This window comes from Amblyomma maculatum, chromosome 1 (genome assembly GCF_055883805.1).
Source record: "Amblyomma maculatum isolate TAMU_Amacu chromosome 1, ASM5588380v1, whole genome shotgun sequence".
NCBI classification, from domain to species: Eukaryota; Metazoa; Arthropoda; class Arachnida; order Ixodida; family Ixodidae; genus Amblyomma; species Amblyomma maculatum.
The window spans coordinates 40,990,387-41,015,023 of record NC_139344.1 but is presented as its reverse complement, the minus strand read 5'-3'; the positions used below and the strand labels follow the sequence as shown (position 1 = coordinate 41,015,023).

Here is a 24,637-nt window from a genome sequence, read left to right as displayed (position 1 = left end):
AGAGTTGCTCCTCTCTCTTCTGTTGACTCTACGGGCGTCCCGTGGAGAGAGCTTCTGACCAAACTCACGCGGGCAATGTATTCACGCCCCTCTTTGCACTTTTGGATCAAATTTTGGTAACAAAAAGACCACAGCTGCCGTCGTGATCTCCGGACAATGGCTGACAACATGAACATCGAGAGATAAACCTGCATCATAAAACTACACTAGGCATATACTAACCTCAAGTGACCAAGTGCTGTTAAAGAAAACAAAAATTCTGAAAGGGATGTGGTAAAAAAAATTACACCCCTTTGAGCATAAAAGGGTACACTCAGAGGAGCGCCTGGAAGCTATCACTTTGCATAGCGGGAAAAGCCTCGGCTGAAACTATCAACATTCCAATTTTCCTTTACCCTATGGTAGCGCACTTCAAAAGTATGTCCCTGCAGGGAAAAATGTTGTAGCGTGTGCAACAGCAGCCACTAGGCGGCTGCTCATCGAGAGTCTCGTGCGCGGACTCGAAGAAGTGGCCCCGTGGCGTTCGATGAGAAGCAGAAGTTGGGTGCTGTCTCTCGGTGCTCCGGACCTGCTCTCCTGCGCCTGCTAGGCCAACCCCCCATTAGAACCCAACCTTTTGGTTACGGGCCTAAACGGCTACGTGACACTGGTGGAGGTGAGGCCTTGAACTACATGTCTCGGGCCTCTCGCAGCCACTCATCGAGTCCCAACCGGCTTCCGCTCCTGTCTACACCCGTTCATCGCTGCAGCTGTCGCCTCCGAGGTCTCGCACCGGAATTCGCTCCTCTACCTGAACCGACGCCAGCTGACCAGCAGTTCGAGACTTCTGCAATGGCCCAGGCAAGTCAGAATCAGTTGCTGCTTCAGCAGCCTCGTACGCCCCCCAGTTTCCATGGCGGTACTGGGGAAGATGTCGACGACTGGATCGACCAGTTCGAGCGAGTGGCGCAATTTAATCAGTGGAGCCCGGCTCAGAAGCTGCGCAATGTATATTTCGCGCTTGAGAACTGTGCTAAAACGTGGTATGAGAATAGGGAGGCCCGTCTTCAAAACTGGGATTCCTTTCGCCAACAGCTGCGGGAAACCTTTGCCAGCCACGACCGCCGTGATCGCACACACCGCCTCCTAGAAGCTCGTGTGCAACTACCTAACGAAAGCGTGGCCATGTTCGCCGAAGACGTGACCCGTCTTTGCCGACGGGCGGATCCCGACATGACGGAATCAGCGAAGTTGCGCCACCTTATGCAGAGCGTAAAAGAACCCCTCTTCGCTGGTCTGGTTCGCAGTCCACCTCAAACCGTCGCGGACTTCATCAATGAAGCTACCCTCATTGAGCGAGCCCAGCAGCAATGCAACGATACTGGCGCACGGAGTCTGCTTGAGGTATGGGTCCGCTGAAAATCACTCTCTGCGTGAGCTGATCCGCGAGGTAGTTCGCGAGGAGCTCCTTAAGCTTAATCTTGGATCGCCTAACCCGACTGCCGCTGCGTTCACCGAAGCCGTACGTGAAGAAATCCGTCAAACATTTTCACCGCCTGGGTCGTTGTCGGAGCCACGTTCTATGAACTACGCTGCGGCTCTTCGTCGGCCTGCCGTGCCTCCAGCGCAAGAGCTTCGTTTCGAACCACAGCCGCCACCTCCTCTGCAGCCACCATTCCACCAACCTTCCTACCAGCCACCATCCCACCAGAGCGTCGTCATGCAGCCGTCCGCTCCTCAGCCACTATTCTACCAGCCTTCCTACCAGCCGCCACCCCAGCAGAGCCCCGTCATGCAGTCACCGGTTCGGAAGGCAGACGTCTGGCGCACTCCTCGCCAACGGCCGCTGTGCTACCACTGCGGAGAACCCGGCCACTTGTACCGTCGTTGTCCATACCGTGAGCTTGGTCTTCGGGGTTTTCCTCGTGATTCCCCGCGTCCCCAGGTCGGCGAACGCCCTTCAGAATTCGAGGAATACCTCGCAACCCGTGCAACCTCTTCGAGCGACCGTACACAGTCTTCTCCCGCGTGCTACTCGTCACCTAGCCGCCGTGATTTTAATGATGCGCCGAGGCGCCGGTCGCCAAGCCAACACCGGGGAAACTGAAGGCGGCGACCTCAGGGGGGCAGGTTGCTGACGAACGGAATCGATGTCCCGAAGACCCTCCTGTGACGACTCAGCCCGGTGCTGTGGGTACGATGCCTCCGCCGCCGCATGAACCCGAAACTCCCAATCAACCTCAAGCCGATCATGTTGTTAGCGCCGACCTTTCCGTTCTCGTCGACGGACACCCAGTAACCGCTTTAGTTGACACCGGAGCAGACTTCTCAATAATAAGCAAGAATTTCGCAGATCGGCTCTCCAAGGTGAAAACTGAATGGCTGGGGCCGCAAATTCGTACTGCTGGCGGTCGCCTTATGACGCCGATCGGACGATGCACTGCCCGAGTAACCATCGCCGATTCAGCCTTTGTAGCCGTTTTGTTATCCTGCCGCACTGCTGCAAGGACCTCATACTCGGCATGGAATTTTTACGTGAGCATGGGGCCATTATTAATGTTCCTCGCCGTACTGTCACGTTTACGATGCCTGCAACGATGACCGCTGACTCCGAACGACGCCACGAACCTTTACGCATCGTTGACGCGGATGTATCCATGCCGCCACGTTCGTCTGCTCTCGTCACAGTCAGGTGCGACAACCAGTCCTTTGCTGCCGGCGTTGCCGAACAGAACACAGAACTTCTGTTACATCATGGAGTCTGTGTTGCACGCGGTATAGTTCATCTAACTAATGGTCTAGCTCACGTGCTGATTACCAACTTCGGGAATGAACGGCAACGCATCGCTAAAGGCACCACGGTAGCCTACTTTCAAGGTGTCGCAGAAGCAGTCCACGACTGCTTTGTTCTTGAGACCAACACGTCTGCCAGACAAACGCCCAACTTCGACCCTGATGTGAATCCCGCTCTATCACCGGCAGAGAAGGATAGACTCGTCGGGCTACTCTTTAAGTTTCAAGACTGCTTCTCATCCGCCTCCGCGGTTAAACAGACGCCCCTGACCAAGCACCGCATAACCGACGACCGCACCCGACCAGTCCGACAGAACCCCTACCGAGTGTCACCGCGGGAACGCGAAATCATTGTTCAACAAGTTGACGAGATGTTAAATGACGGTGTCATACAGTCATCGAGGAGTCCCTGGGCTTCGCCTGTTGTCCTCGTTAAGAAGAAAGACGGAAGTTTAAGGTTCTGTGTGGACTACCGTAAGCTCAATCAGGTCACAAAAAAAGTCGTCTACCCGCTGCCACGCATTGATGACTCATTAGACCGGCTGCGCCACGCGCGCTACTTTTCATCGCTTGATATTAAGAGCGTTTACTGGCAGATCGAAGTCGATGAACGTGATCGCGAGAAGACTGCGTTTGTCACGCCCGATGGACTTTATGAATTCAAAGTCCTAGCTTTCGGATTGTGCTCCGCTCCAGCGACATTTCAGCGAATGATGGACGCAGTTGTATGTGGTCTTAAATGGCAGATGTGTCTAGTCTACCTGGACGACGTTGTTGTATTTTCGCCAACGTTCGAGGAACACCTCCAACGTCTCTCCGCTGTGCTACGGGCTATCAGATCTGCCGGCCTCACGTTAAAACCCCAAAAGTGTCACTTTGGCTATGAAGAGCTCCTGTTCTTGGGCCACGTCGTCAGCCATAGAGGAGTTCGTCCCGATCCCGCTAAAACATCAGCCGTCACCAAATTCCCTACTCCATGTAACAAGAAGACAGTTCGCCGTTTCTTGGGCCTCTGCGCCTATTACCGCAGGTTTATTGAAAACTTTTAGCAAATCGCCGCTCTATTGACACGTCTCTCCCGATATGATGTCACCTTCACCTGGACGGACGAACAGCAAAAAGGCATTCGACGAGTTACGGCACCGCTTGCAGACAACACCTGTGCTTGCCCATTTCGATGCGAATGCCGAGACTCGGGTCCACACAGATGCCAGCAACGTGGGTCTAGGCGCTGTACTCGTCCAGTGGCAAGACAGTGCCGAGCGAGTTATCGCATACGCCAGCCGGACTTTGTCCCGTGCCGAATCGAACTATTCCACCACCGAAAAAGAATGTCTGGCTTTTGTATGGACGGTGATGAAATTTCGACCCTGTCTTTATGGCCGGAACTTTCAGGTTGTGAGTGACCACCATTATCTGTGCTGGTTAAAGAACTTGCGAGACCCCTCCGGACGCCTTGCACGATGGTGTTTACGGCTACAGGAGTTCGACATGACCATCGTGTATAAGTCTGGACGTCAGCCCAACGACGCCGACTGCTTGTCCCGTTCACCTGTCGAGGCTGCGCAAGAAGACGAAGAACCAGACTTCCCCCTTATCGCAGCCGTCGACGCGCTCACTGTTTCGCAATAGCAACGTGACGACCCGGCTCTCTCACCACTTATCGATTTTCTGGATGCGCGCACTACAGAAGTTCCCCGTCTCTTCGCCAGAACGCATTCATCGTTTTGCATGCGAAACAATGTTTTATACAAGATCAACTTCGCTCCGACGGGAAGAGGTTACCTCCTTGTCGTACCAGAGTCTCTTCGCGAAAAAATCTCACAGGCATGTCATGACGAGCCCACAGCGGGTCACCTGGTGTATGCTCGAACTCTGGCCCGAATTAAGAAGAGTTATTACTGGCCAAACCTTGCGGCCGCAGTACGACAACACGTGAGAACCTGCCATGATTGCCAGCGACGGAAAACACCGCCTGTGAAATCGGCCGGTTTACTGCATCCTGTTCAAGTGCCAAGATACCCATTCGAACAAGTTGGCATAGATCTGTTGGGTCCTTTTCGAATTTCCGATTCGGGCAACAGGTGGATAATTGTCGCTACAGATTACCTCACGCGTTACGCTGAAGCGAAGGCTCTCCAGCGCGGTACAGCAATCGAGGCAGCGAAATTTTTCATCGAACGCATCGTCCTGAGGCACGGCGCCCCGACAGTTATAACGGACCGAGGCACTGCTTTCACTGCCAAGCTACTGGAATCTGTCATGCAGCTAAGCAGCACTACCCATCGCAGGTCAACCGCCTACCATCCACAAACTAATGGCTTGACAGAACGTCTGAACAAAACTCTCGCCGACATGATGTCCATGTACGTGGATGTTGAACATCGATCTTGGGATGACGTCCTGCCGTACGTCACGTTTGTGTACAACACGGTGCAGCAGGAAACAACGCAAATGACGCCGTTCTTCTTACTGTATGGCCGCAAGTTTCGACAATGCTCGAAGCCATGTTGCCCCACGACGGCCGTGACCTCGAAGTTGGCGTCGATTAGTTCACTCAACACACAGAAGAAGCGCGACAGCTGGCGAGGGCACGCATCCGGAACCAGCAAGGTAGAGATGCCCAGCGTTACGATCACCATTCACCGTGTAGTGACTTTCGAACCGAGCGACAGAGTGTGGTTCTGGACTCCGATTCGACGTCGGGGACTATCCGAAAAACTTCTGAAGCAGTACTTTGGTTCATACAAAGTGCTCCGTCAGCTGAGCGACGTCACGTACGAAGTGCTTCCGGAAGCTTTTCTTCTACTCGTCGCCAGCAGAAATCCGAGGTTATTCATGTCGTGCGCATGAAGCCGTACTTTTCGCGAGAAAATTAGCGCACCGCCTACCGCATGTTTCTTGCTTTATTTTTTTTCTCTCTGCTTTCGAATCCATCAAGTTCGCATTTATTTTTTTAGAGAGGGGGCAATGTAGCGTGTGCAACAGCAGCCGCTAGGCGGCTACTCATTGAGAGTCTCGTGCGCGGACTCGAAGTGGCCCCGTGGCGTTCGATGAGAAGAAGCTGAAGTTGCCTGCTGTCTCTCGGTGCTCCGGACCTGCTCTCCTGCGCCTGCTAGGTCAATCCCCCATTTGAACCCAACCTTCTGGTTACGGGCTTAAACGGCTACGTGACAATATGAATCATCACGTACCATTTCAAGAAATCCAGTGAAATAGGTTGTACCCCTACCGGAAAATGCAAACTCTGTCTCTACCTCTTCAGGTGTATTCAGGGCTAGCTGCACGACCGCCTCCCTTTGTCGATAGGGCTTCATGAGGTTGCAGTGGTAAATTTTTACCTCTTTTCGTCTACCAGGCATCTTTACCACATAATTGGTTTCCAAAATTTTATCCACAACCTCTGCTGGTCTCTCCCACCGCACATCAAGCTTGTTTGCGTTAGATGCGGCCAGCAGCATTACCCTCTCTCCTGCCGAAAACGATCGCTGCCGCGCGCCACGGCCGTAGTAAAGTTTGGCTTTCTACTGGGCCGATCTCATGTTAGCTTCGACAAGCTCTCTTCGTGACTGAAGCCATTCTAGCAGCTGAAGTACATATTCGAGAACGGTGGGGACGTCGCCCTGGCCCTCCCAGGATTCACGCAGCATGCGAAGGGGTGACCTGAGCGACCGGCCGTATACCAGTTCAGCTGGACTAAACCTGGTGGCTTTATGCGGCACAAAGCGCAGCGCAAACATGGTAGCCGGCAGACACGCCTCCCAGTCTCGGCGATGTTCGTAGCAAAATGCCCTGGGGACGTTTTTGAGCACCGAATGCCACGCCTCTACGCTGTTACTCTGAGAAGGTCTTACAGAGCTGTGCAGTATGCGAATCCCGCATTTCTATAGAAAGGTGTTAGTGAGCGCACTCGTAAAAACACTGAACTGGTCGCTTTGCAGGTCGACAGGGAAACCCACCCTAGAAAACACCTGCAATAGACCCTCTACAATTCTTACCTAGTTCAGCTCTTTCAGGGGAATCGCCTCAGGAAACTGTCGCTGGGCATATGATCGTTAGGATGTAGCGATAGCCCGAAGCGGTCAGAGGTAGTGGACCGACAACATCCACCCCAAGGCGCCGGAACGGCTCGCTGATCAGTAGCACAAGTTTCATAGGTGCCTTCTGTTTATCCTGTCATTTTCCCACCTTTGACAAGTGTTGCACGTCTGTACAAACCTTTCAACATCCTTAAAACACCCTGGCCAATAAAATTTTCTCAACAGCAGAGCCTTTGTATTCTTGATAACGAGCTGACCGGATTAGCCACTTCCGAGACACAGCTTTAGGATACTTGTCCTATATTTTTGTGGCACCACTAGTCGGCCGTAGTGCACGCCTTAAGCGTATTTGTTCCTGCGCGCTCCGTCAGAACAATGTTCCTTCTCGCCAGTCCTTTACTGACCTGACACTTCAAATTTTCTAGTGTGTCATCGCTCGCCTGTTCAGCCACTATATTATCTCGGTGTACTCTCATAAGCTCAGGGAAGCCGTCCGATTGGGGAGGCAACAGAGAGGTCTCAAATTCCTCACCGGACTCACTAGGCGGCGCAGAAGGCGTCACATTCTCGAAAGGAACCGCCGCGGCATCTACGTCAGGACTTCCCTCGCTGATTGCATGCTGTTCACCTTCATCCGAATGATATAACTGGACTGCGATTTCGCGGGCTTTAGAACGCGTAAGCGCGTGCATGGAACTATCCCCATAGCTCAAGCCTCTTTTCTTTAGTTGGTTCTCTGAGCGGTTAGAAAAGATATAAAGGCACTTCTCTGGTAAAGTCACTGACACTGCTGCCTCTGTATGCAGTACTCCAAAAGGGCCCTCAATTTTGACGCGTGCAACAGGCAGGCAAACGCTGTCTTCCTGCACCACATGTCTGACCCACGCGCACTCGCCAGTGAAATCCTGCGGGGAAACGTGCGCGGTGTGCACCACATCCATCGTGGCGGCGGAGTCGCGCAGAACATGACAATGTTCCCCATTTACGGTCATATCAGGCATGTACGGCTCCAGCAAGCCCATGTTTTCCTCGTCTAGGGTGGTGAGCGAAAAAACTACCTTTGCCCTTCGACAGCCGCTGGCTATATGCGCCTCGGCTCGTTACAGGGAAAGCACACTGCAGGTTTCCTCGCCTCAAAGATTTTAGCATGGTCCTTCTCCCTCCTTTCTTTGTCAACATCGTTTCTCGAGGCTGCGCCGTTTTAGCAGTCCCCCTATTTTGTCCCTTTCTCTCCCCGCGTGGGGTGCACTCGGCTCTCATTCCGCGACGGATGCCTCATGAAATCTTTGTGCGGCTTTGCGACTGCCCGCATCCCTCGCTCCCTGCATCGCGCCATTTCACTGCTTTTCTGAATCGCCGAGGAAGGCTTCGGTTGAGAGGCCGTACTTCAAGTTGCAAAGTTGCTTTTACTTTATCGTAATCTTCCGCTTCCTCTTTGGTAAGCCGAGCATGCAGGTCAGCGGCCTTACACTGCAAGACTGTCAAGAGGAGCTGGGGCCAGGTGGAACGAGTAATTTCGTTTTGCTCGCATATGCGCTCGAAGTTGACAATGAAGAGCCCAATATCTTCACCCATTGTGAAAGCTGACAACAAGACTTTCATTTTATGCGTTTGGATTTCTGACGGCTCCCAACAGCGGCCCAGTCCGCTTTCGCCACTTCTGCCTGTGCTTCCGCTAGCCTCACCTCCAGTTGCTTAATCTCTAGCTCCATTTCTTTTTTTTTTCGTCCTCAATTTCCTCTTTTCATTTTGTTTCTTCCATTTATTCTTTTCTTGTACGTTCCACCTCCTCCCAGCATTCCACAATATCCTAATCTTTATAACCGTTGCTTTCGATCACGCTAACAATCTGCTGCTTTTTTTTTCGATTTCCCATAATCAATCCCCAATTCCTCACATATCAAAGTTAGCTCCGGGAGTCCGCAGCTTTCTCCATTCCATGACTGCCCGTATTTGTTACCACGAGTCTCTCCGAAGTACGTTGGTGTAAAGCAAGGTTCAAATTAGAACCGACTTCTACAACCAACTTTCATTACCAGGAAGAACACCTTACATTAAGCCTGGCAAAACTCAAGGAGAGAAGGCGACACACTCACCACACCGAAGCAAGGACACCACGCAGAACATCCCACAGCTGCCATCCTGTTGTAGGGACCCAGGTTGCGCGTTGTAGGCCAGGTTGCGTTATCGGGGCAGGAACAAGGACGAGGCGGCTGGAAACGGGCTTTGAAGTGAGATGGAAATCTTTATATACAGTATTTACATGGTAGCACTTCGTTAGTCAGAGACTGATGAGAGGAACAGTCTCCTATTTACGACCCATGACACACACTTTTCTTTATAGGGTTGATTCCTCATGTCCCCCAGATGAAAGGCAGGCCAGATTATGAAGGGGTGTCTCTGTCACCTCACTCTACCGCACTCTAACACACGCAAACCAACACTGCTCGCACTCGTTGACACGCCCCTCTGGCTTGAGGGTGAGGAGGTGGTCGTCTAGACGATGTAGATGGCGCCAGCGGGTTGTCGCCCTGCGTGTTTGCATCTGGGCTAACTCATTGGTCCCGACATCGCCGGGCGGCATTCAACGAGGCAACTTAGCCAAAAGCTGTCCCCATGGCCCACTAGGGGAAGAAAGGGAAGAATGCATACCCGCTCTCTGTAGTGATGCTCTACACTTGAAGGGACCGAAAATTGGTCGTTTCATCTCCTTTGTCCGGTCTTCCACTTGTTGGCAGGACCCCTGGTATGCTCAACACTTGAAGGGACTGGAAATTGGTTGTTTCCTCTCCTTTGTCCGGTCGTTGACTTGTTGGCGGGACCCCTGGTATGCTCGAGACTTGAAGAGACCGGAAATTGGTCGTTTCCCCTCCTTTGCCCGGCCGTCCACTTGTTGGCGGGACCCCTGGTAATTGCCACCTGGTGACCAGCTGTTTCCTTGGGTCGGCCAGTTTCAGGTGCAGCAGCGCCGATTTTGGGCGCTCCCAGCCGCACAATCCCCCCGCTGTGGCTTGGGGGAGGGGGGGGGGGTGTCCGTGGCACCTGCTTCATAATCACCATAATGGGCAACCAGGCTGATAGAGTTATCGTGGCGCTTTCTACCCCGGTCGCTTTCGGCAGGTGAAATAAGTTATCAGATAACTCGAAATGCACTCGAGAAATCAGGGAAACATTCTTAAAGTTGGTAGTTTCGAAAATAGTGCGAAGTGCTTCAATACGGATCATCAAATTGGAAAATTACCTTCTAGCGACACCGTAATTTTCGGACTATAGGCTCCGTACAGTGAGCAGGTGGCGCTGCGGAGAAGCGCCGACCCCAGCGCCGCGGTGGCAGTTCCCGCGTCACTGAGTCGGCGAAGTGCTGAGCGCGCCCGTGCCGCACATGCTTTCTCCGCGTTTTGTGCACCGCCAGCGGCCGAGCTTTTGTGTTGTTCCCTGCAGTGCTGTATGCGATGTCACAAGTGCTATTCACGGGCTTTAGGCCCATCAAGGCCGTGCAGGAATATTTCCATTCCGCCTCTCTTAAGAGCGGAGAGAAACTGTACGACGCCGGACACGTTTCTTCTGTGACGGAAGTGGACGGCGTGGACGTGCGGGCGAAATGCCGTTCCCAACAAGGGAAGCAGGTCTACTCCATTTCATTGCACGTGAGTAAAGCTGACACGCATAACGTAGCTGCTGCCTCGGTTCAAATGCGAGTGCTTAGTGTCGCAGATGTAGAACATACAAGCCGTCAGCACGAATGCTCCAGCGCGTCACCTGGACGGATATTTGCATCGTTCAGCGCTAGCCGCTGCGTCTAAAATCATACTTCACGATATGTTTGGGGCCGGTGAAGATCGCTAGAATGCTTAGAATGCTGTCGAACCCATCAGGCCGCGCTGTGCGGTGCTTAGACATGTCGAGGCAACGCGCGCAAGCAATCGTGGCGTGCTTACGATTGTATATTTTGAGCAAATTCTCTGCATTCCACGCCGCAACCTGCTAATCTTGCAGATTTTTTTAGGTACCCTGACGCATAAAACGCTTCACAAATTTGAAGCTGATTAGCTTGGTATGCTCTTTCAGCGGCATTGTTACACGCGCACAAAAAAAAAAAAAAAAGAACTTCTCAGGAACATAGGCGCGTTACAAATGCTGTTTTGTACTTCCATTACTCGGCGGAAACTTAACCATAATACGTTTTCACAATGATGTGAATGTTTCTGGAAGAAATCTAACTTTATACAGTATGCCTTATGGCATGCTTGCAAGAAAAAAAAAGAATATTTGTTCTTAGTGACTAGATTGCTCTGTGTTAAGTGTTGCATCTACATTTGCTCATTGCAGCTAAGCGATAAAGACCGCCAGATACAAGGTGGACATTGTAGCTGCAGGTACGGCGCTGCAGGAACCTGCAAGCACTGCGCCGCCGTCACACTTTACATAAACCTACATGAAGCCGTATCGTGCACATCGCAACGGCAGAAGTGGGGAAAACCGGCCAAGAAGCCGCGTGTGGACGACAAAGCATCAATTGAAGAACTTTTTGGTGGTAAGCAATGCATATAAGTACTGAACTCATGCATGATAAATGTACATTTGATTTTATTACCAGGCATTTTCGTGTGCAATTGTTAATCAATTAAAAAACAGTGTCAGTGTTTGGCTTTGCAATTACAGTTCCCACAAAGTGTGTTGCAACTTCTTTATTTCATCTTACTTTCACATATTTTTACAGCTAACAAGCATCCACATGTCGGCGGAGCAGAAGCTCCAGAACCCTTAGACCCAAGCTTCCTGACAAAGCATTTTCCAGACATTGACTGCCCAATGGCAAGGATTTTGAAGACAAAAAATGAAACTTGCGAGGGGTCATGCAAGACTGTCCTCCAGGATATTGTAAGCAAAATAGTGTTGGAGGAAGACATAAGACAATTGAAAACAGTTCTGCATGAGCCAAAAGAGGCCTTCTACAGTTTAAAAGTTGTTGGAGACTTTCCAAAGATAGTGATAAGAAAAAGAGAGCATGAAGAAGAAATGACAACAGAAGTGGCTGACTACTACGCGAAACATATAAAATGCACAAGTTCTCTGCGGCTGTGTGCCTTGACCAAGGGGCAGGCTAGTAATTTTAGGTGAGTGTTTCTCCTCTTTGCCAACATGTCACATTTCATAGCAGTAATAAAATTCATCTCCTAAATGTTCTGACAGGTGGCACCAAGAAAGAAAGCCAAGAATAACGTGCTCACAGGCACACACAATCCTCAGAACAAGGAAGTCACCCCAAGACCTTCTGCAAACTATCTTCAATCGTCGAGGGTTTTATACAGAGGCCACTTCGTATGGTATGTTCCCCAACATCAGACCATTGCATGTTTGGTTAATTGAAATTGTTTTTTCAGGCATAAAGATGGAGCCAGTGGCACGCAAGGAGTTTGAAAAGAAAGTTGGCACACATGTGGTAGAGGTAATGCATATTTGACCTGTTTGGCTTAAAAGCTCACACAATAGATAGTCTTATTGCTCATACGGATGCACATAACCACCGCATTGTTTCCTGCCCCCTTTTTTTCCCATGAATTCATGAAGTGTGGACTGACATGTATTTCAGAAAAGGACTTCTCTTTTCCAGGCTGGACTTGTTGTGCACCCAACACAGCCATGGCTGTGTGGAAGCCCCGATGGGCTTTTTGAAACTGCAAATGGTGTCTGCCTGCTAGAGATAAAATGTCCGTTCTCAAGGAGAGACAACTTCATTATTGATGCAGAGCAGCTAGTGACTTTTGTGCCCTACATTAAGTATGTGAACAACAAACTGACCCTGCAACCTAGCCATCAATATTATACACAGGTTCAGCTGCTTATGTATATATGCAACCTAACTGAGTGCTTTTTCTTTGTTTACTCAACCAAGCACAGCATTTCTGTCACTGTACAGAGGGACAACAGTTTTCTATGCTCAGCTGTGCGAGCCTTAGAGGATTTTTACTTTACTTGGCTGCTCCCCACCCTCATAAAGAAGCCGTGAACTGTTTGTATAAAATAAATATTTCTGCAAAAGTAGTACAGGCCTGCTCACTGAAGGGGGTAGACAGTTTCAAGAATCACTTCTCATAGCGTATAATAGGTGGCTGCAGATTTGCTAAAATGCAACAGACATGAAATATGTCGCTCATTCCTGGAATCAGCTCTGTGGGCACACGTGTGTTAAGTATATTGTACATCTTGATACGCTGGATAATCCTTTCTACGTGAATTCGTACTTGTGCAATGTGATAAGTCTCGTGTACCTCACTTTCTGAAAATTGGTCATGTCCTTGCAAAAAAGGGGGCATCACTAATACAGCCTGTGCACCTTCAAGGCTTCCCCTTATACCTGGAAACCCCTTGTCAGCCATGACAACATCACCTGGTTGAACCAGCTCTAAAAATCCAGAGTCCACTGTAATAAAAGCATCGGAACACCTGCCTCCATATGCTTTCGAGCGGAAGCAAACTGTGCCACATGGTGTGATTCCAACAAGGAATTTTAGTGTATATCCTCCCTTGTAGTGTGAATACAGCACTCTTTGCTGCTGCACAGTACAGGGTTGTTCTGTATGGACCTCAGTACAGTCAATTATCATTGAACACTCCTTGTAATGTGCTTTGAAGCAATTTGGCATTGTCTGCCTAGTGACATCCACGGGAGGGCGATATATCCACTTCTGTGTAGAAACGCTCAAAGTTCGAAGGACACTCTTAAAGTGGCGAGACACAGTATTCCTTGATACAGAAAAAAGCACTCCAAGGGAAGAATAAGTGATCCCAAGCTTAATCTTCATCAAGAATAACACAAGTCTGTCGGTCATTGGAACATCACATGACCGCTCTGCAGAACGAGGCAATATGCTTAGCAAGAGGGCAAATACATCAAGGGACACTCCGCACAAGTCTTTCATGGCAGCAGCGCAGACTTGGACGCTGTCATACCCTGTGAAGCAAGCTGTCCTAGAGTCTCTACCAGACTGGCGGGAAACCACAGGGGGCTTGCACTGGACTTCTGCGTCACAAACACCTTTGTGGTTCACTTGAGTGCATGCATCATTGTCTCTTGAGGAACATAAAAACACTGAAAATGTGTCTGAAAAGCGCGCGTGGTCGTTTGTTTGGCAAGCCTGCACAGAAAAACAAAATAAATGCTGGTGATTAGTAAACATTGCAAAAAAAAATGCTCAGCACATTAATCAGTTGTAGTTTAACGAGAGACTATACATAAATTAACAGTTAAAGCTTCAATCATAATAAACACAGCACGCACGCAGCTGTTGAAATGTAATTTGGACCACCCAAGTTTGGGCAGTGTGCAATTAACATAAACAAAAGATCATTTCTATGAATTTAATCAATTGCAATATGCACTTTAATAGTGCTGCCCATAATGATGACATTTTTGCCGCACAGTCATTATAAACTACTCAGAGCTATGGCAAGACCACATGGGAAAAGTAGTGCAATTTAATTTCCACAAGCTTCGAAACCAGCATAACCAAATATGCAGTGACAGCTCTGCATAAAAACAGTGAGGAACTTTGCAAAGTGCCCATCCCAGATCACTCACCTTGTCTTCCTTAGTTGTCCTTACTGAATCACCAGCTATGCAAAGCAGATCCAGATTGGATGGCTGTTGAATGAGGGGACCTGTATTCGAGGAGTCTGCATCGTCGCTGCTTGATGGCTCGTCTTCAAGAGTGTGAGGGATTGAGGCTGATGGCTGAGGCGTGGCAGAGGCTAATGATGTTTTAGCCCTCCTCTGGTGCAACCTGAAAGCATATGTGACACTATAGCATTTAAAAATTTCTCCTGTTGTTCTTTGTGGTGAACTTTACATAATGCAGATGAGTAGCTGCACTGAAATGCTGCACACAAGTACACGTTAGAACTAAAATCAGTAGTGCAAAGTCTGCATTTTCATGTGAGGATTACAGTGAAAATTTATATGCAATACCTTTCATATCTTGAAAGCCTCTTCATTGCATCGACAGGGCTCGCCCTGTACACATCAGGAAATATTGTTGGATAATATCCGGGATGAGTTGCGATCGTGCTTTTTTCCCCGTTAACAAAATGCCTGGAGCAAATCCTCGTTGCTCCGTTCGGCACCCATTCAGAGCCGTCGGCTTGACTGAAATATAAGAAAGAGTATTCACTCATCGAACACAGGTAGTAGTCACGCGCCGACACGGTCAGACATCCACACCGCGTCGTTCGATCGGCACGCTCTGCCGTGCGTTTATCACATGTTTTCACTCCGCGCATACGTGTATGCACAACTTTTTCGACCCTGACCAACAAGTAAAGCAAAAATCTCTGCACGCCGTTTCAGCGCTCTTAACTGTGAGGCCGTTTGAACGTAGGTCTGACTTCAAAAATGCAGTCTACAAATCACCACGTATGTAAGTACATATCTAAGCAAGCACGGAGTTTTTTTTTTTTTTAATAATAATAAGTTCATTATTACTCCGCTACTCCCACAAACATCGAAGGCTAAAGAACAATGAGATGCCTGCAATTATAAAGTAGCACTCGTGTTGTACAGGCTGTTTCATACCTAAAGCAAAACTGTGATTGCGAAACCGCCGCGCTTTGCGAATCACGTACTGTCGCCGATAACCGAAGTATAATCAGCCGCAAAGTCGCATGCAGAATGGATGTTGGTTGAATGTTTAGGGAAGTCTCCCGAAGTGGAGCGGAATGAGCACGACCGGCTACCGTTCCCGTACATGCACCGAGTGCAACCCATTCGCTTCGGCTTTCGACGGCAGCAGTTCGCAAAGCGCGGCTGTCAAGCGCTTTCAGTTCCCTTCTAAGTGTGAAACAGCCTGTACACAGGAAAATTTAATGCACTGAACTTTAAATATCTGCCAAGACTGACGCTGAATATGACAAAGTACTTACTTGATTCTCCTCACTGCCGTGATCCACTTCTGTCGCCGGTCTCTCTCGTACGGCCTGCCCGGAAACCTGTACAGCCTAATACTAAGTTGCCCTTCGCGGCTGTGGCAATCCTTAACACAGCAGTACCGACGACTGCTTTTCGCATTCTTTTTGGCGAGACCACTGCCACTACAACTGCTCGCCATCGTAGCTGCGACAGAAAGAGTGGAGCGTAGAGCGACCTTCCGCTCCGCCGACCCAGAGTTTCGTCGGAGGTGCGGTAGATGGCGCAAGGCTCGTGAGCAAACTCCACTGTACGGAGCCTATAACACCTCTTCGTGGTGTATGCTTCAGGTGCCTAGGTATTAGACATATGCTAATTAATCCTATATTTTAAAAGAAAGAGGCATTACAACGATATTATTCGAGATCAAGGTTCCACGAAATGGATAAGCTTTCCTGTGCTCAACAAAATTGTTGGCCATCTTGCTATTCTGCTTGACTTCATGTAGAAAGTGGCAAAGCCTTAATCTCCCACAAGCAGTAGTATTTTTCTTAACTATTAGGCTGAGAAGAAAATGTTCTTGAATGGACATCACTTCTGAAATGATTAACGAAGCTTAAATTCGCCTGCAAACTTTTCTTGCGCCGAATTGTCGAGATGGTAACCTATATTTCAGAAAACATCCTCAGAAACCATGATTTAGTGGAAGAGAAACTATATGTGATAACTACAATCTTAAAGAATGGTACACCTGTCAGCGCAGAAATTATTTATGAGCGCACAAACTAGACGCATATGCAGGTTATGTCATTTATGTCTAGGTCAATCAACTTACTATCAGTTACATATAAGGCGTTTACTAGAGTAATCGCTAACAGAGTCAGGACAACCTTAGACTTCAATCAAGCAGGAGATCAAGTAGGTTTTCGGAAAGGCCCCGCCGGGGTGGCGCAGTGGTTACGGCGCTCGACTACTGTTCCCAAGGATGCGGGATCGAATCCCGGCCTCGGCGGCCGCTTTTCGATGGAGGCGAAAAGCAAGGCGCCCGTGTGCTGTGCGATGTCAGTGCACGTTAAAGAACCCCAGGTGGTCGAAATTTCCGGAGTCCTCCACTACGGCGTCTCTCATAGCCTGAGTCGCTTTGGGACGTTAAACCCCACACACCAACCAGGTTTTCGGAAAGGGTAGTCTACTGTCGATCATATTCATGCCATCAACCAGGTGGTAGAAAAATGCTTGGAATATAACCAGCCCTTATGCATATCATTCACTGATTACGAAAAAGCAGTTTACTTAGTAGAAACCTCGGCAGTCATGCAGGCGTTGCGAAATCAGGGTGTAGACGAGCCGCATGTGAAAGTACTGGAAGATATCTATAGTAGTTGCACAGCAACCATAGTTCTCCATAAAGAAGGTAACACAATTCCCATAAAGGAAGGTGTTAGGCAAGGAGAGACGATCTCCCCACTACTATTCACAGCCTGCTTAGAGGAAGTATTCAGAGACTTGGAATGGGAACAGTTATGGATAAGGGTATATGGGGAATACCTCCGTAATCTGCGATTTGCTGATGACATTGCCTTGCTAAGTAACTCAGGAGTGGACTGCAAGGAATGATGGATGACCTAGACAGGAACAGCAGAAAGATAGGCTTGAAAATCAATATGCAGACGACTATCAACAGCCTCAGGAAGGGCCAGCAGTTCGAAATAGGTAGCGAAGCACTGGAAGTGGTAGGCGAATATGTCTACTTAGGACAGGTAGCAACCGCAGATCGTAACCACGAAAGAGAAAAAAACTAGGAGAATAAGATTGGGTTAAAGCGCATTTGCCAAGTATTCGTATATGACTAGCCGTTTACCGGTATCGCTCAAGAGGAAAGTATACGACAGTTGCTTCTTACCTGTACTCACCTGTACTCACCTATGGAGCCGAAACGTGGAGGCTAACGAAAAGGGTTCTACTTAAGTTGACAACGAGGAAATCTATGGAACGGAAAATGGTAGGTGTGACATTAAGAGATAGGAAACGCCCAGAGTAGATCAGAGAAATAACTTGAGTTAATGACATTCTAGTGGAAATCAAAAAGAAGAAATGGGTGTAGGCAGAGCTTGTAGTGCGAAGAGGAGGACAACAGGTGGTCGCTTAGGGTAACTGAAGCAGGGGGCTGCAGAACGTTTGGTGGGCGGATGAGGTTAAGAAGTCCGCAGAGGTGAAGCGAATGCAGCTAGCACAGGACCAGGTTAATTGGAGGAGTGTGGGAGAGGTCTTCGCCCTATAGTGGGTATAGTCCAGCTGATGATGATAATGACGATGTCATTTACAATGCAGTCATCTCCCTCTATACAGGATGATGGAGGAGGTGAAAATAAAAGGCACGGACGCTTTACTCTCCTCGCGCCCACTTTACTTTTCACAGCGGTAAGGCACAGCTTATCTCACATTTCTTAACAACCAACCATATTTGTTGAAGGAAATAAAGGATATGGCGGAAAAAAATTAGAGGCGACCAACGTCGTTGCATCGAATGTGGAACGAAAGGTTTGCCTGCGGGTGACCGAGCCGCTCCATCGAACCCAACCAGTGTTCCGTTGAACGCATCATAGTTCACCGGCGTTATATGAAGAACCAACTTGCATGCCCTGCGCATGCGGTGCCGGCAGAGACTTTCCTGCTCCACTCGGTCGGCTCTCTGTGGCGACGCGCGAATGTGCAGTGCAGAAACTACTCGACTCCACATCTCCGTGCCGGCGCACGTATTCTGGGATACCGCTACCATCGTCCTCCTCTCTGCGGCGAAGACCACGTACCTGACGAGTCACTGAGTGATCCACGAGCGAGTTGCTCGTGCGCAGTGAGGCTGATAACGAGGCGAGTGACGTTATGAGTCGGTGCAGCAGTAGAACGCCTGTGTAACGGCGCAGAGGCGAGTGCGCAGGTGTGGCCTCGGACAGGCACGGCGAAACTCGCTTCTACTAGCCCAGTGCAGATTTCGTTACGAAACGAAAATCAAGTTAAAATGATACAGTAAAGAAACATCGACGGTATGGTAAAATAGTTGAGTGCCTTCTTGGGTGGCGCCGAGAACCCGGATATGGCGCGCCGCCCGGCGAAGAAAATAAACACGGCGCCTGGTCGTGGCTCGGGCAGCCTCTGCAGGCAGTCTTGTTCTGGTGCCAATCAACAGCAGTCTTGTTCTTTCGCTCCTGAGGCGTTAGGCCTTCATCTGGTGACCTAGGACAAGAAATGACCAATCCCGCAGCATCCACAGAACATAACTCACGTCTGCAGGATGTCCCGTCACTGAAGGTTCGTCTCCCACGTTTCTGGCCCCAGAACCCGCAAGTTTGGTTTCACCAGATCCAGGTGCAATATTGCCTTGCCCGCATCAGCTCGGAGACGACGCGATACTAATATGTCGCCTCGAGCCTTCCTCCCGACTTGCCGGCGACCTCTCCGACGTTCTCTCCACCCAATGGCGATATACCATATCAGCATCTGAAAACCAAGGTGCTGGAGAGATTTATGCCATCGAAGCGTTTCCACCTCCAGCAGCTCCTTACTGAGGAAGACCTTTGCGATCGCCGCCCTTCCCAGCTTCTGCGACGGATGCGCCAGCTTTTCGGTGAGAGCGATACCTCCAATGACTCAGTGTTGCTTCGACAGCTTTTCCTCCAACGCCCTCCCCATCCTATCCGCCTCGCCTTGCGGCGGCCGGTGGCATCACCCTAAACCGCGTGGCTGAGCTCGCCAATAATATTCATAAGGTGACATGAGGTGACCTTCCCATCCGTCACTGCGCTGTTTTGCCGCCTACGGACCTGGTGAATTCGCGCCTGGAGGCTCGTCTTGATGAGCTTGCCGCCTCAGTCGCCACACTCCCTAGGTGACCCAGCCGCCTCCTTTCGATCATCGCGTTCTTTCGCGCACACGTCAAGCTCGGAGTCCCAGCCCTCCTGGTACCACCGGCGTTTTCGACACCGGGCCACGAAGTGTACACCGCCCTGTTCGTGGTCAGAAAATGCCCGCCGGGATCGCTAATGGTGGCGTGTGGTCCCGCCAGTCGTCCGAGCCGCCTATTTATGGTAACTGACATATACTCCGGCACCCGGTTCCCCATAGACACGGGTGCGGAAATCAGTATGGTTCACCGACTAAGGCTGATCGTTCCAAGACATCAGGGCATTCGCTCCATGCTGCCAATGCCTCGTCTATAGCCCTGTACTGACGAAGATATCTCACCCTCAACTTTGGGTTTCGCCGCACGTTTCGATGGGTATTCGACATCGCAGACATGGTTCACCCGATGATCGGCTCGCACTTCCTCTCATACTTCGACTTGGACATCAGCGTGCGGCGTCGTCGCCTTTCTGATGGTCTGACTCATCTCTCCATCTCGGTAGTCTTGACCAACCTTGCTCCCATGGGCATCCGCATGCTGATGCCTTCCTCCAAGTTCGAAAAAGTGCTGGCGGATTTCCTGGAGCTGACCAAGCCTTGAAACCTCACTCAAATGCCGAAACATATGATGACGAACCGCATCGTCACCCGGGGTCCACCCACTACTGCTCAACCACGCCGCTTGTTTGTAGACATTCTCACTATCGCCAAACGGGAGTTAGACCACATGCTGTAGCTCGGCATTATACGCCCGTCGTCCAGCGCGTGGGCGTCTCCGCTGCATCTAGTGCCCAAGCGGGATCCCGGTGACTGGCGTCCCTGTGGCGACTGTCAGGAGTTGAACGTCAAGACTGCCCACGGCAGCTATCCACTGCCCCACATCCAGGACTTTACGTCGTGCCTCGCCGGCATGCACCATTTTTAGTAGTCAACCTGGTGAATGCGTATCACTAAATTCCTGTCGAACCCGCCGACATACCTAAGACCACCATTACGACGCCCTTTGGTTTGTTTGAGGATGAGCGGATGCCTTTTGGACTGCGCAATTCGGTGCAAACCTTCCAGCGGTTCATGGCTGAGGTCACGTGGGGTCTGCCATCTGTCTGCTTACCTGGATAATGTCCTCATCGCCAGCTCTACGCCTGAAGATCATGAGCAACACCTCAATGCTCTGTTCAGGCATCTACAGCAGTACGACCTGGTTTGTTAATGCCTCCAAGTGTGTTTTTGGTGTCTCTGAGCCCGAGTTCTTGGGTCATCCCATATCCTCGCAGGGTATCTGCCCTCTCACGTCCACCATCCAGGACATCAAGAATTATACCCAGCATACAACACTGCGCCACTTACGGCAATTTTTGGGGCTGGTGAATTTTTCCACGCTTTATTGCAAACTGTACATAGCTGCTTCGCCCGCACACTGACCTCCTCCGGTCAATCCCTGGCACGTCCTCCGCCATTTCTTGGTCTTTAGAAGCCCTGGCCACCTTTACTGCCGCAAAACAAGCAGTCGCGAACGCCGTGCTTCTGGTCCATCCGTGCAGCAATTCCCTACGAGATTGATGGTGGATGCCTCCAGTGTGGCCGTCGGAGCCGTCTTACAACAGTACCTAAACTCCGAGTGGAGACCATTGTCTTTTTACTCTCGGAAGCTCTTCCTGCTGAGATCCGCTACAGCGTCTTTGGCCGAGGGCTCCTGTCCACCTACTCCACGATACAGCACTTTCGGCATTTTGTAGAAGGATGCTAGTTTCACGGGCTGACCGATCATAAGCCTCTGGTATGTGTATTCCGCACCAGCTCCTCGAAGTACGTCTCACGCGAACTCGCCAACTGGCTTAAATCTAAGAGTTTACTACCGACATTCGCTGTGTGCACGGTGCCATCAACACAGCCGCTCAACACAGCCGTTGACGCCCTCTCTCGCATTGCCGTGGTAGACACTCTATCTCCCACCGTCGACTGGGCCTCATTCTCTTCCGCCCAGGAGAATGACCGTGAGCTCGCCACGTTTCGAGACAACCCCCATTCCCTCCGACTAATTGTGCCCTATCCCTGCTCGCCTGATCCCTAGTGGTGCGATGTGTCAACAGAACTTCCCCGTCCTTTTGTTCCGGCTTCGCTGCGTCGCCCCGTCTTCCATTCTCTCCATGACATATGCCACCCAGGCATTCGGACTACTGAGCGACTTCTGACCCACCGTTATGTTTGGCCCGGAATCAACGCTGATGTGCGCACTTGGACGCGCCTGTGTCTGTCCTGCCAGACGACCAAGGTCTGTCGTGATACAAAAACGCCTTCACCGCCATTTGAAGGCCGCCTTGGCTGATCTCTCAATTGCGCCAGTTGGGTCGACTCCTTACCCCTTGTGCCCCTTGGTATACAGGCAGTCATCCGGGAATACTGCAGTGCTCAGCTGCCGAGCTGGTGTATAGTAGTGCTCTGCGTCTCCTAGGAGACTTCTTTACATCAGATCAGCACCCAGCCCAGCCCCAAGAATTCCTTCAACGCCTGTTGGACTGCGTTAAAGATCTCCGGCCTACTTTATCGCGTCCGTCCCGCCACCGTACCATTTTGAGCACCCGGACCTGGCCACTTCGACCTACCTTTTTGTGCGCCGCGATGCTGTCTGAGCTCTACTAACACCGGCCTAAGACGGACCTTTCCGCGTTCTCCACCGCACTCTGAAAACCGCTGCCCTCCTACACAACGGCCGGGCAGAGACTGTCAGCCTAGACCGCCTTAAGTCGGCTTACATGGAGACCGCACTGGACAGTATCGCATCGCCTCCTGACCTCCTGCTCTAGTGCCATTGCCAGCCCTCCATCAGTTTCGAATTCCGGTCTAGGCGGGGGGCCCTGTAGCGCCCTCTTGTATGGCGCCGGGAACTCGAATATCGCGCGCCGCCCGGCGAAGAAAATAAAGACGGCACCTGGTCGTGGCTTGTGCAGCCTCGGCAGGCAGTCTTGTTCTGGTGCCAATCAGCAGCAGTCTTGCTCCTTCGCTCCTGAGGCGTTATGCCTTTATAGTTATTGTGAAGTCAGATGTATTAATAAAGTGTTAGTCAAGGGCTGCTACTTGTAATGAGGGGCCATCGAATAAGCGAGCTTGTGAAATATCTACTTGTAGATTAATACCGGTGCCAGATAATTTAAAATTGCTGGCAGCTGTTAAGTAAGCATTTAGTGACCATAGATATTTCTTGTGGTTGGCCCGAAGAGTTTGTCGTGGTTACTTGACTCTTGCAATAAAGCTAATGCGCTTGAAAAAGTAAGGCGCATTTTGTTTTCATTTAATTTAGTGATGCAGCTGATTTGACTCCGGCAGTTAAGGTAATGAGCTTGGAAAAGTAAGGCGCATTTTGGTTTCATTATTCCAGTGATGCAGCTGCTTGTAGGAGTATATAATAAATATATTCACGATTTCAAACTTTCGAAACAAACAAAAAAAGAATGTGGTATGTCCGTATGGGATATTATATAACAGTAAAAGTATTTTCTTTTCAGGAGCAGCTTTTTTTGTAAATTTTATCAAGTTCTCATGGCCCATATTAAGGAACAGCAGTTTAAGTTCGAAAGAAGTAGAGCATTACACAAAATTACTTTGTCCTTCAAGGATAGGAAGTAACTGTGGCAAGATACAAAACCGATTGCTCTGTATGCTTCTAATTCTATATATTAAGCCGAAAGCCTTTAATGCCTCATCGTTGTCGACAGAAGGTTGTCAGCAGAGATGTCACGATTTCGAGAGCAAGAGCTAAAAATAAAAGAATAAACCTTGTCTTCACCGGGAATCCAACCACCTCCATCCCTCGGATCCCCAGCCGAGCGCATTGCCAATTGCGCCACGCCCCGGATTTTTTTTTTTTCTGACATGGTATTTATTACACGCGGTTATATACAGAAAGGGTTATGTACACAGACTATTTACAAAGCACTCAGCCGTTGCTACGCTGCACAACAGAAAACACAACTAAAAGGCAGGCAAAGATAAACACTGTGTCACCAGCGGAAACCAATCAGGTTGAAAGTCATTTGCATAATAAATGTCCTTCAGTTACAGCATCATTCTGCTAAAATGGAGTGTAGGTGGAACAACAGGTTCAGTTTTGCGATCCAACATGCGTGTCTTCCACAAGCTATGAAGTCCAATAAGAAAAAAACATGTCATATGGTTCGTAATCAGATTGAGTAACAGCAAGATACCGCACACTGTACGAATTTAGGACAAAGTCTTCCTTTAGAGTTCTCCGCAGCACGTCTCAAAAGAGAATTGCGTCTTTGCAATTAATGAAACAGTGCTCAATTGTTTCAGGCTCATCACACAGACGGCATTTTACAGAAGATACAAAAATATTTTGCCTATGGAGCAATGTGTTAACAGGTAGAGCTTCGGTGTGCAATTTAAAGAAAAATGTTTTCGTGCAAGGAGAAATCTGCATTTTGCGCACCCTCTTTAGCACATCATGACCCGTAAGACCAAAGTATAAAGAACGATACAGTGGTGGCGGAAAAAGTATTGCTATCAATTCCTTGTATAATCCCTTGCGCGAAACAGAATATAAGTACTCATTCGAGAATCGTACTGTCAGAAACCTCACCGAAGCATAAACATCCTGCATAAATCCTAGTAACTGTGGGCGGTCTGTATAATTTGAAGAAACCACTAGGTTGGGAAGCAAATTCACAAAATTAACTTGCAGGAATGCTCTAATAATCGGATGTGAACAATCACGCAAAAAAAAAAAAGAAGAAACGGGCAACTAAATGCCTTACATACATATGCACTAAGCCGAGCCCCCCTGCACAAACAGGACTGAATAGGTTATCCCGTCGAATCGGCTCAAAATTTGATGACCAAATAAACGTTGTAAATATTCAGTAAAAACGCTGGATGTAATGTCTCGCACAGTGGAGGACCTGAAGTCCAATAAATTTTTTGTCGCCAGAAACATGTTGCAGGCCTGAGCCCGACCGAAGATTGAAAGCCTATAGGGGACAAATATATTAGCATAACGCTGGACGAC

At 49.7% G+C, this 24,637-nt stretch overlaps 2 protein-coding genes and 1 long non-coding RNA gene across 5 annotated transcripts in view; 2 read left to right on the top strand and 1 right to left on the bottom strand.

Annotated features, from left to right (window-relative positions):
* The window catches only part of LOC146202183 (uncharacterized), a 199,529-nt gene that overhangs the window by 96,963 nt on the left and 77,929 nt on the right, over positions 1-24,637 (top strand). The gene's annotated exons all lie outside the window — the stretch shown is intronic.
* Positions 10,221-11,363, top strand: LOC146202185 (uncharacterized). Its single transcript, XM_084587503.1, has 2 exons — positions 10,221-10,459; positions 11,142-11,363. The coding sequence occupies exons 1-2, from the start codon at positions 10,265-10,267 to the stop codon at positions 11,361-11,363; spliced, it is 417 nt and encodes a 138-aa protein (XP_084443629.1). The 5' UTR covers positions 10,221-10,264.
* On the bottom strand, positions 11,886-15,920 carry LOC146202184 (uncharacterized). Of its 2 annotated transcripts, XM_084587992.1 has the most exons (4): positions 15,732-15,920; positions 14,782-14,958; positions 14,395-14,596; positions 11,886-13,951 (listed from the first exon to the last, which is right to left on the bottom strand). In XM_084587992.1, the coding sequence occupies exons 1-4, from the start codon at positions 15,914-15,916 to the stop codon at positions 12,899-12,901; spliced, it is 1,617 nt and encodes a 538-aa protein (XP_084444118.1). In that variant the 5' UTR covers positions 15,917-15,920; the 3' UTR covers positions 11,886-12,898. The 2 variants fall into 2 exon arrangements, with proteins under 2 accessions (XP_084444118.1, XP_084444119.1); XM_084587993.1 differs by lacking the exon at positions 14,782-14,958.